Below are 12712 nucleotides of genomic sequence, written 5' to 3' on the forward strand. Positions count from 1 at the left end.
TCACTTTGAGGGAGACTATTTGCATGTTTGGTGGAGCTGCTTAACTGTAGCTATTGCAATATGTTGATGAATAAAGTGATGCTTGGAATGTTTGTGACTCATTCCCAGCCACCCTCATTAACTAATCACCCTGGATCACTCTGAGCAATGTGGCCTTGGGGATCAGCAGTGTAGCTGTGGTCAGGAAAGGCTGGTGAGATGATAAGCTGCTCTCTCTCTGCCTGTGGAGTGAATACTAAAGAGCTGAAAAGAAACTTGACAGTTGTGCTGAACAAGTTTGCTATGTTTTACAGCAGTGATCTTGTGAAAGACATTCTATTGGCTGGAACCACACGTGGGTTTGCCTTCCTTATGGTAAAGCTATAGAGACAAAAAAGGAACTGCGGAGCCTTTTTTGCTGCCACCTGTTGGCTGGAGTATTTCAATGCATTCCTTTTATTTATTTTTTGTATCTTGGCAGAGCAAGTGACATCAACTAAATATTTCATCCTGTCCTATCCCAGTCCTGGTGAATAACACTATGGCCACACCTGGGAGGGCAGCACAGTGACAGTGGCTGAGTGACGGAGACTGCTTGCTCATTCAACAGAGCAGCACCTTGGGCTTATGCCCCAGAGTCCTGTCCTGATGGTACCTACACAACTATGCACACATTGAACTAAATAGGACTTCCGAGCAGATATGCACAGAACCAGATTTTCCCACTGCTGCATGTGTTTCCAGTGTGTTTCCAAAGCTATGTGGCAGGCAGAAGTTCATTGTGGCACAGAGAGTCAGTAATGGGGGAAAGTTACACCTCCTGAATTTCTGGCTGTAGTTGGTGACATCAGATGATTAATAGGTGAGTGACCTGACCCACCTGTCAAAGTGGCCCACTCTGGTCTGCTGATGTGATCCTGTTCCCCACACCTGTGTTAAAGGCACAGAAGGCTAGAGGGAGGGACAGCATGTTACTTCTGCTTAGAAATCCCAAATACAAAAATTATTTCCAAGTGCATAAATCAACATAGATTTTATTGCCGTGAAATGTTCACTTAAATGTGGTCATCATCTTCAGAGACCCACGTCTCATGGACAAGTCATGTAAGGAACGGAAAGGCAAAAGAGAATGAGTTTAACCACCAAATTATAAATTGCTGTGGGGTGGAGCAGGGAAGAGGAAAGGAACAATAATCTTTGCCTTGCTTGTGACCAAGTGCTCACTCACATTTAAGTACAATCACAACAACTGCTGTACAGAACAGAACCCATCAGACAAAAGAAAAAAAAATAGCTTTTTAAAAATGATTCCCCATGAAAGAAACTGAAGTTTGGTCTTTTTCTGATGTTGGGCAAAATGACCTCATCTTCCCAACCCCTCAGTCAGCGCTTCTGCAAAGTCTGCAACACAGCCAGGAGGAAGAAGCCTTTGAGATTACACTTCCTGGATGCTGCTCGTGGGCCTTCATTTCTCTTACTATCAGCTCCTCTTGCCCTTTTAAAGCAAACTACTGGAACAGAAGAGTTATCTTTCCAAAGGCTAAGATAAATTCAAATTTATCTGGATTAATTAGCAGCCCTTTCAGATTTGTTAATTTCCAGAGCAAAACAAAACAAAACAAAACAATGTTCTGCAGTCTTTTCAAGGTTGGAGGGAACCACTACATGGGGTGGGGGCTCAAGGATGCATCTGAATAACAGGATGCCACCATGTGAGTGCTCCTATCAAGCGACCATGCCGGTGAGGAAATTTCAAAAGGAAGATATGAGCAGTGGGTGGTATTTACACAGAGGTCTGAGAGAGAGACTGTACACAGAATCAGGATTTTTTTGTTTTTTGTTTTTTTTGTATCTTACAGAACATCAAGCCTGACCTGCAAGAAGGTCATTTCACACATTACGCAGCAACAAAATAGTGGTTGGCCCCAAGTGTACACTCAAATGGCCCTCAAGCTACATCTAGGTTGCAGCTCACCCACCGTCTTCTAACAAGTGTACTTCGTCTGAAACACATATTTTCAAACAACTGTTTATCACATCCACACTATACATTTTTAGGCGTACACTTTTTTTTTTTAATTTAAAAAAACACCATAATACAGGAAGGAGGCCCTAAGTACGGGTGCCTGTCTGGTTGGATAAAAAAGATGACTGTATTTTGCTAATGAGCTTACTTATAGATAAACATTGGCAACCAAAGGATTATAAAAGACTGAACAGTTAAGATACTTTTGAATATGAACTGGGGTGGAGCTGTGAGTGGCAATAAAGGTTTTTGCCAGGATTTCAAAATGAAGAGGTCCTTAGCTTTTACCATCTGGAAATGCAGTGGTCCCATGAATACACAATTCCAAAAACCCATTCATCCCTCTCTTGATTGAATAAAAGTGTATTTCTAAATTACAGCCACCAAGGCTGTCCCTGGTCATTCATGCCTGTGGGTCACAGCCAGGGTGTTAGAAATGATGGCTACAGGGGACCCGATACCTGCTGCACAAAAACAATAATCACCACCATATTTAACAAAAATGGTGAATCCTTAGAAGGGAGGGTAAAATGTGATTAAGTTACACAAGAGGAGACCTCAGGCAAAACTTCTTGATACCAAGAGGTTTGTCAATTCTGTGTATGAGTGTGTGAGAGAGAGTAAGGGAGAGCGAGAGCGCAGCTGACTCTTGACACCTCACAAAACCCCACCATGCAGTCTATTTTGGTAAGCAGTATTATATCAGAGCCATGGACTCATATGAGATCAACTCTTCTCCATGTATTGAAAAATGGCTTGCATTTTCCAATGCACAGAAGAGGAGCCATGTTCTCATGTGAATCCAACTCTCTAGTGTTATACTGTTCAAACAAGCAGGCCCCTCACATGAATGTGTGTATGCAAATTGGGTGTGTGGAAGCAGGGGCATAGCCAAGGTTTTTGTTAGTGAGAAAGAACCGACATGGTCAGTTAGTTATGTATTTCTATTGTTTTACTTGATGGGGGGGGCAGCTGTCCCCCGCCCCCTCTTGGCTACGCCCATGTGTGGAAGTATAATCAGAACCAGCTCTGTGGGATTCCTCTATATTGGCAGGAATTAAGTGTGTGATGCACAACACGTCAGGGATTTATTTTATAAATCTAAACTTGTCAACATTTCAGCTGGGTTGGGCAACTGAGATTAGGGCAGATCTGCAGCTGTTAGCTAAAGTGTGACTTGCTAATTCCTGCATATCTAACCACTGTGTAAGGCATAGCTGGAAGGACTAGTTGCAAAGTTAGCAATCCTATTACATTTTGATCCTGGGCATATTTCATGATGCTTTAGTGGAAAGTTTATTTTACTCTAGATTTGGGTAAGTTTTGTGAGTATTTGGAATGTCAGAACATCATACTATTTTAAGAAGAGGAAGAAAGACAATTGAGAACAATAAGGTTGTGCTCTAGTCTCTGCAGTGAGCAAAGTGTGTGTGTGTGTCTCTCTGTGTGGCAGATTTGGTGTTCCAGGCCCAACATGCGCATATGTTAAGTGCAGGGTCTAGCTGAATGAACCTGAGCCCAGAATAGCAAACCAGACTTTCAGCAGATGTCTGGGAAAGGAAATTTTAAGTCCAACTTTATTATAAGCCACAGCTAGAAGGCTTTTCTCCCTCCTTTAATGAACCTAACAGAAACAGAATGAGCCTGGCAAAAGCTGAGGCATTAAGTGTCAGAATCATGAAACAGCTAGAAAATTATAACTCTCTGGCTGTCTTGGGCATGGCTGCTACAAATGGCTACTTCTAAATCAGATTATTGAATTGGATAATGTGCTGGTCAGTAACAAATCTTGAGTTTAGGAATGTGTGTTCTGGGGGGGGGGGGACGGACATTTGGCACTATTATGACATTTTCTGAATAAGCAGGGAAAGGGGGAACAGCATCTTCTGTGCTCATGCCTTCTGGCCCTCACTCCTTATGCACATTCAGCATGGTGTCTGTACAAATGATGCCCTACACATGTGCAAACTGTTGGCTCTCTCTGTGTGATCAGGGACCTTTCCTGATTGTGTAGTCAAAGCTTACACACAGGATCTTTAAGACATTGCATCAGAAGGACATTGGGGAAGAGCTGGCAGGAGCAATCCTACCCTGGCCCACCCCCTGCAAGAAGAGCTGAACAGTGTGGCTGAAGCATGAACATACAAGCCGTTGAAGGGGGAAAAGAGAAACATTGTGACATCACAGCAACACACTAGATCTCTCCAGTCCCATATTCTGATCCAGCAGAGCATACAGCTGTTTATGGTTTTTCTGCAGGCACAGAACTCAGCTGCTAAGATTAAGGGCAGGTGGGAAAGATGGTCAGAAACTCCAGTTCTTATTTGTTGAACTTCTCCTAGCTAGCGGTAAGAAGGCTATGGACTCAGTGGCCACACCCTCCCAAGAGAAGGCACCCAGGCTGGAATGACAAATCGTTGATGGGCTTTGACATCATTCTGGTGTGGATCTATCAGAAGCTCCCGGGCCTCAGTATTCAGTCCAAACAATGCAGGGCTTGTTATTTGAAATATCTTCAAGTTCTTCCACCTCCTATGCAAGACATGCTTCCATATTGTCTCTCGTGAGGGCAAGTGAAAAGAGGCACTCTTCTCTGTTTCATCCATTGAATGGGTGATGATGTGACGCAAATTCACCAGGATGCCATATTCTTTTAGTCTCCGACTAGGCTGTCCAATCAGAAAAGTGTTTCAGTGTTAGCCTGTGATAGGTTAGAATTGTGCTGCTTCTTCCTGGAAGTCTGGAAGTGCTAAGGGGGGGAAGTGTCAGTGTATCATTTGGAATGATCAAATGTACGTGTGTGCGTGCGGGCACACACAAAACATCATTGAGAGAGAGAGAGAGAGAGAGAGGCTTTTTAAAAAGTGACGGTTTCATCCCACTGTACATAGCTGTCCTTGGGGAGAGCAGGGGTGGCGGGTTTTAAAAAACCTCCCCCTCCCCAAATTCAGTTTGGTCCACTGGAGCCAAATCACTTTTGATGAGATATATAGATATAGATATATATGTAGATCTATATATATAGAGATAGATATATGTTTTAAAAAAAATATCAGCAGCAAGGTTCTCTGGAAATAGATTCTGTTTGATGTAGCTAGTCTGTCTTTTCTGTTTTGCCCTCTTTCACAGCAGCCTCTGAAGTTTTCCGCAGGGGGGCTTTCTCTGAGTTGGCGTGTCCTTGGCCGGATTCTGCTGCTCCGCCATTTTTGTGTGCCGTGTGTTTTTCCAAGTAGTTCAGCATTTCACTGAGAACAGTTTGGAAAGTGCTGAGGGCAGCACATATCGCAGGCGTCCCAAAGCCATGAGTGATCAAGCTGTAAAGGAAGGAGAAAGAGAGAGAGAGAAAAATATTGAAGAGTTTACTGCACACAGATTTTCATTTTGCTGAAATTGAAGACTTGCCCACTAAAATATTTATTACTTTTCGAGTGAGGAAGACACAAAAATAATCTATCTATCCAGGCCAGAAACATCTTCAAAGGTTGGTTTTCTTGACAGAAGCTTAGGTGTTAAGTGCAGCCCTTAGGGACCAGATTTCCAGTTGGTGTAAACCGGTGTTGCTTCATTTACTGTGGCCAAGATGCCCTGGAACTCCACAGGTGGGAGAGGATACCCTGAAGTCTCCCAAAGTAAGACAATGTGACACCCAACAAAACTGCCTGTTAGGATGATGAGGAATAAAGTCCTGCAAGAAAAAGCCTCAAAGATAGAAATATGTGTGGAAACACACATCTTGCACCCACTGGGAAACTCTGGCCCAATCAGGTGCACGGGTGTTTATACCGTATGTTTATGGGTAACATCCACCCTTGGCATGTTGTGGTGAGAGTCGCAACAACACTGATTCCTGCAGTAATAATATTTGGAGCTGGAACATATACAGTGGTACCTCGGGTTACATACGCTTCAGGTTACAGACTCTGGTAACCCAGAAATAGTGCTTCAGGTTAAGAACTTTGCTTCAGGATGAGAACAGAAATCGTGCTCCAGCAGCTCAGCAGCAGCAGGAGGCCCCATTAGCTAAAGTGGAGCTTCAGGTTTAGAACAGTTTCAGGTTAAGTACGGACCTCCGGAACAAATTAAGTACTTAACCCGAGGTACCACTGTACTGGGGTGGCAAAACAGGGAACAGGCAATCTTCATTCTGGGAATAGGTATGAAGGTGAAGGGTTAACCCCCCCCCCCTTCCCAAATACATGGCCCTGATCCAAATCATACTTGGGATACAGTCACATGTAGTTTGGTATTTCATTTGGATTAAAGTTCAGGTTTCCAGTCCCCCCCCCCCCCGGCATGTCCCCTATACCTTTAATGATTGCTTGGCTGGCAAAATCAGCACTGAAGTTTTTGCTGGCGTGGCTATTCAACAGTGGGCAAAGCTTAACATGCTGGTTTCTGACCGTTATATAGCTATGAAATGCTGGAAATATTTGGATACAGCTAAGCTTGCACTGGAGGCAGAGGTGTAGGAAGGGCAGGTGGTACGCGGTAAGGAACATTTCTTGTCACTCCCCCCCCCACACACATTGATTTTTTATTTTTTATTTGCCTGCAAAAATGGTTTTACATTATTTTGTATTTTCTTACAAAGGAATGTGGATTCTTAGCCCCTGATAACAAGCAGGCGACTGTGGACAGATACTTAAATCTACAGGGTGGATTGTGTTTTGGCTCCACTGAATTGAAATTTCAGCCTTCATGACATATGAAAACGGCCAAGTAAACAGTTATTTTCATGGAGGAGGGTCAAGATATTAACTCATATGCATGAACTTTCAGATATAGCTATATAATCCCTAGTGTAGTAAGATAAGACCTTTGGAGCAGGCATTTTTTTAAAAAAAGCTTTTTATGAACCGCCCTAGTAGGGCAGTAATTGTTCCTTGATAATTTGTCACCCCCCTCCATGATGGCACCTGGGGCAGACCACCACCCCTCCTACACCCCTGACTGGAGGCTAGAGAGAGGAACCTCCTAGCTTCCTAGACTGCCATTTATCCTGTGCTGACCTTCCTTCAGACTAGAATTTCTGACCTCATTTCCTACTTTCTTCTTTTCCATGCCACCTTGGCATCTGCTTTGAGTCTCTCTCCATTTGAGATGAAAGAGAAAGCAAGGCCCATTGCACCTCTTCTATGCTTACCATGATACAGTGCACTTTTGGGGGAACGGAAATGTATTTGTATTTGTAAAGAGTGTTCTGAGAACTTTGGCGGTAGTGGGATATTATGCCAATTTTCTCAAGTCATTATGCAGTTAAGCACATGCAGCCATGCCCAGAAGCTGGATGGGAAGGGCGTTTCCCCTTCATGTTTTAATGATATCCTTTCACTGAAGCAAAACCAGCCAAATAGGCCTCAAGACTTGGACTCTCCTTTGGCAGCAGCTACAAGGTGCCGCACACCCCACCCCACCTCTCCACCCCCAGGCTGACAGAGCTCAGTCTTATTGTGAAGGAAATAGCTTTACTCTCCATGGGAGGTGGAGGAGAAAAAGAGGAAGCCACCATCTGTCTTTCCCCATTTACAGCAATGGCCAAGTCTGGATATTTCTAGCAGCAGAAGTTGCTATCAAATATTTACAGCATACTGTGGCAGGCTGATGATACTCAAAGAGAGACATGTGCCTCTGCTATGCCCTGCTCAGTGTGAAAACATCTAACCCCATGAGTGGCCCCTCTGACTGCAGAAGCCCCTTCCTGCAGCCTCTACATATTACTTGCGGTTCTTCTCAGTATGTAACTTGTTCATGGTTAGAAGACGGAAAACACCAGGGCTTAGCGCCAAGCCTTCAGATGCTTTACAGCAGGCACAGCCAAGGTGGGGCCCTCTGGATGTTGCCAGACATAAACCCCCATCAGCCCCAGCCGGCATGGGAGTTACAGTGCTAAACGTCCGGAGGGCCACCCTTGCTTTACATAAATTTATTTTGGGAACGAAAAGGTGAGAGCAGTCTCCAGTGTTTTCTTGAAAGGATCTCCCTTGGTCCATAATCACATTTTTGTGGCTCACGCACATGAGGATCTGCTTGCAACGAGTGTATCAGCCGTGTCTCTTGCTGCATGAGGGACCGTATCGGCCACAATGTGGGCATGCTTTATGCGGGGTTTCATCTTCTCTGGCACTGAAGCCTATGCACATAGCTCAGTTGCCCATGTCGGATGTGTGGATGTTGGGGGTGGGTGAGGGGAAGCTGCAGAGGCCGTGGTATCGCCCCACCACTCCTTTCTGGGCATGTCCCATGAATAAGTGTGTGAAGAGGGTTGCTAACACGCCAGCTGCAATTTGGGTGGCTCACACAACCTTTTAAAAATACATATATTATTATTACCCTTACGATTCATTATTGTTAATAATAATAATTTAAAGCATGCAAGTATATTAAAGTGATTTCAGGAGGAAGAAGAAGTTGCTGAGAAGGACTTGTGTCCTATAGCTACACCCACAGCACCCTCTATGCTAAGCCTATTAGAACCCACACATCCCCTTAAATACTATGAAAGTGCTTTGTGGTAGTTCTACTGGTTGTGTTTTAGTTAATTTTGTTTGCAGAAAATGTTGCAGGGTTATATTCAGATACCCTGTCTGAGCAGCACAAGGCAAGGGAAGTATATATGGCTCCATAAATTTTTTGGCACTTCAAGAATTTAAATCCTGGAAATGTCCCATCTCTACACTATGCTCCATGAAGTGTTCCACCTTCAGCCTCCGTTTCGTTCAAGCACATTTTTATAATTGATACCTGGGGAAAATCTTTGCACTGATCCCATCCTGCTCTTGCTTAGAGAGAGCTGCAATATCACTTATTTGATTTAACCTGTTTGGGACTGAATGCTCATCTAGGTGCAATTGGGAAAATGTAACCTAGTCCTATGTCCTTTCTGGCTTCCACATATTCTTCTTTTGTTTAGCTCGCTAGCGGAGCAGCAGAAAAGAAGTGACTGCTTCTCACCAGCACCACCAGAGGGCACCTGACCACTCAGCAATGACAGCACCTTGGAACGAGACAATAGTTTCCATTGCATTCTAACTGCAAAATTTCATGATTTTGGATTTCATGCTTAAGCCCACATAGTTTTTCATTATGCAAAAACTGAAGTGGTTTAATTGTTTATTTACTTAAAACATTTATATCCCACCTTTCCTAGGGCAGATAACCAACAATAATTTAAAGAAAAACAAGGAAGAATAGCTAAAACTATTAAATGTTGAAGAACGCATACACACACAAATAAAAGCGGCTCTTAAAATAATCTTAGAACAGTGTACAAACAATGAAATACAGATCGGTACAGGAATTTAAAAACCATTCATGGCCTCATGCTCCTCTAAACTGGAAGGTTTGACCATCCGGTGAAAAGTCATTAAAGGGAGGGATAAGGCAAGCCACGCTGGGGAAAATTCAAGAGCCTAAGTCTATATTATTTATATACCAAAAAATGAGTTTACATAAAAGTCTTGGACAGTAACTGTATTCCAGAGAGTTATACTCTCTCCTGGATCAAATTCAAGGACATTCCTGTGCCTTTGGATCCTGTAAGATGTGGTTGCTACACAAGGACTAAACTTGGCAAAGCTCCCCAACCCAAGACCAAAAGTTTAAGTAGCCTCCTTTTATGCACCCCTTGAAAGCTCTTCCCTACCACACATCGATTGGATTTAACAGATGCTAGTCTTAAAGGGACGCGGGTGGCGCTGTGGGTTAAAGCCTCAGCGCCTAGGGCTTGCCGATCAAAAGGTCAGCAGTTCGAATCCCTGCAACGGGGTGAGCTCCCGTTGTTCGGTCCCAGCGCCTGCCAACCTAGCAGTTCGAAAGCACCCCCGGGTGCAAGTAGATAAATAGGGACCGCTTACTAGCGGGAAGGTAAACGGCGTTTCCGTGTGCGGCTCTGGCTCGCCAGAGCAGTGATGTCACGCTGGCCACATGACCCGGAAGTGTCTTCAGACAGCGCTGGCCCCCGGCCTCTTTGAGTGAGATGGGTGCACAACCCTAGAGTCTGTCAAGACTGGCCCGTACGGGCAGGGGTACCTTTACCTTTACCTTAGTCTTAATGTAGAACTTACTGTGGCAGCATAAGCAACTTTCCTCCCAGTTTCTTGAGAGGAAGCACATTGAAATCTAAAACATTCACCAGCTAACATTTCAAGTTGACAAATGGATTTCAAAAGTCATACCTGAAATGTGTTAAATGTCTCTGGATGTCAAGGTCCAATATTGGAGTGGGTCTTGAGGATCCCAAGGGTGATCTATCTTGGCTTAGCAGGTCCTGAAATTCTTTACATATTTGCCTAGAACCAAAATGGATGCATAATGTTAAGGATGTCTACCCAATGTCCCAATGCATGCTCCAATGTGTTGACATCTCTTAGCAGAAATGGATACCCAGGTATGGAGCACAACTGAATAAATAGTAGCAGGTGGTACAGGTGGGAGGTGGGCTGAGAAATGAAGGCATTCTTCAAAGCTCTGCTGAAAAGAGTTTGGCACTGGCACTATTCCATTGCTTTCCATAATGCATGTGAAATAGCAACACTATGAAATGCATATGGAATGTGCATAGAGGCTCGTTGCTTTGCTTTACAAGTGAAACTGTGCCAGGATGTTTGAAACACGCAATATTAATCTGGAGACCAGATGATCCGGCATGTGGACTAGTAGCTGGCCATTGCTCTCTTACGCTGTTTAGTGATTATATTCAAAACCAATCTACATTCCAAAAAATGTGCATATGCATGCACATGCACACACATGCATGCACACCCACATAATACAGCGACAACAATCCAACACAAATTATGTTTGGTTATGCTGCTTTTGGAATCTACTTTAAAATGCTTCAAGTTGCAGTATTACTAAACCTTGACCATCCAGTTCCAGGCTTTGGTCAATAGAATTTCACATTTCAGTGAACAGGAAAGGCCATCAGTGGGAGGCATCTCCCTACAACCAGGACTTGCCAACCATGCTTATCTCACTCATGTCTAAATTCAGCTGCTATCAGCTTGCTTGTACACAATTTTCATCCACTATGTCATTGAGACAACTGCATGGGATCAAAGACAGACGATCAAAGGAAATAGTGCTACATAGGCTTAGCCTCTTGGTTGCACACCATTGCACTGTTCTCTCACCATCTCATAAGGAAGCCACACATACATAAAATATTGGCTTCTGGAGTCTACAGTGTAATTTTCAAAAGAGATGATGAACCATGCCCCCTCCCCCTTGAGGCCATTATCAGAAATACCGTAAGCAATATCTCTTGGGTGCATGCCACAAACACCTCCCAGGTAGGGTTTTTTGTGTGTGAATCATTTCAGAACCTGCCTCTTAGGTTCAGATAGGAGGCCACTTCAGCTTGTGTTTAGAGGGTTGCTTCAGTCCATTTTCTGAAGCTTCACATGACTTTCCCACAGACTATAATGGGGAAAGTAACAAAAGTCTCTACCTTTTAAAAAAAATTAGGCAGAATTGGGTGTTATATGCAGAGCTGAGTTGCTCTCGATTTCTAAACAGACTGCATGAAGCAGTGTGATTTGCCTGAGATTCATACCTCACAGAACTGTTGAATTGTAGAGTTGGAAGGCACACCAAGAGCAATCTAGTTCAAACCCTTGAGACTTTTGCACAGCCTTGCTCTCAAGTTCTACACAAATTTTCCCTATAGACATAATTTTATCTCATGAACAATAACTTCCATATGAACTTCTGTCTCTAAAATCCAGGGAAGCCTGCATTAAGGTCCGCCAGTCCATATCAGGCAAATCTTTGCTCTTGAGCCTTTGTCTTATTTTTCAAAAAAGGAAAGAAATTATTTGCAACCACTGATAGTTTAAAATGAAAGCAAATAGTATTAGTTTTTATCACTCCAATCTTTACAGTGTTAAATCATAGCTCCCAAAAGCTCTGATGCAAATCATTAGTGTGAGTAAGCCCAGAGTAATTTTGGTCCAGTCTTTCTTCGAAGCTCCGCCACTCTTGGCCGGAAGGGGTCACTTTGAAATGGTATGTATGCTGATGTGCCTGCAGATGAACGAATTGCTCTGTGCTAGTCCTAGGTAAATGTTTTAAGAGTCTGTTTGGTCTTTAAAATCCTGGCAGACTAATTGTTTTTTATGGCTCCTTGGGGAAGAGAAAGGGCTTCTGGAGGCCTATTTGCCTCTGTTATGTTTGTGCATTTCAGAACTTCTGATTGTAATGACTGTGTGTGGCCTAAAAGAAGTGGCAGCTTGTTTCCTTCCATTTTAAGCCAGTTATGTGATTTTTGGACTATTGCATGCTGGTATAGCCAAAGGGGATTCTTTGAAGAGAGGTTATACATCAAGTAGGAAAGAGGTTTCCCTTTTCAAGGAAACAGAAAGCTTGCGACTTTCATTGAAGCCTTTGATACTGTATAAGTTATTTGCGGTCACCTGTATCTTGTCGCCAGGCAGCGCACCATGGCCGTTGAAAATGTGAAAGAGGCACAGGGGAAGGAACTCAGAGGCACTCACAGAGCAAAAAGCCTACTCTCTGTCCTTCAGTGTGAATGAATATGCAGGGCAGGTATAATGCAGAAAGTCTGATCCCTAAACAAACTGGGCTGTTATAGTTCGATTGAGCCTCATATCTCAGGCCAACAGAACAAATTAACCTGCTTTGTCTAGCCTATCATGTGAGCTTAAATCGTTTGTGCATCGGACTATAATGTTACAGAGCAGCATGTGC

General features: G+C 43.6%; 1 protein-coding gene across 6 annotated transcripts in view; it reads right to left on the bottom strand.

The window, feature by feature from the left end:
- Nucleotides 1-3820: 3820 nt before the first annotated feature.
- TFAP2D (transcription factor AP-2 delta) overlaps nucleotides 3821-12712 on the bottom strand; it is a 43773-nt gene continuing 34881 nt past the window's right edge. For all 6 annotated transcript variants that reach the window (XM_083435405.1, XM_083435404.1, XM_083435408.1 and 3 more), the window contains 2 exons: nucleotides 10180-10293; nucleotides 3821-5319 (listed from right to left, as the gene is read on the bottom strand). In XM_083435405.1, the coding sequence (XP_083291531.1) occupies nucleotides 5100-5319; nucleotides 10180-10293 (334 nt within the window). In that variant the 3' untranslated portion in view covers nucleotides 3821-5099. The remainder of the gene's footprint in view (nucleotides 5320-10179; nucleotides 10294-12712) is intronic.

This window comes from Podarcis tiliguerta (assembly GCF_965153285.1).
Source record: "Podarcis tiliguerta genome assembly, chromosome: 3".
In the NCBI taxonomy this organism is placed as follows: Eukaryota; Metazoa; Chordata; class Lepidosauria; order Squamata; family Lacertidae; genus Podarcis; species Podarcis tiliguerta.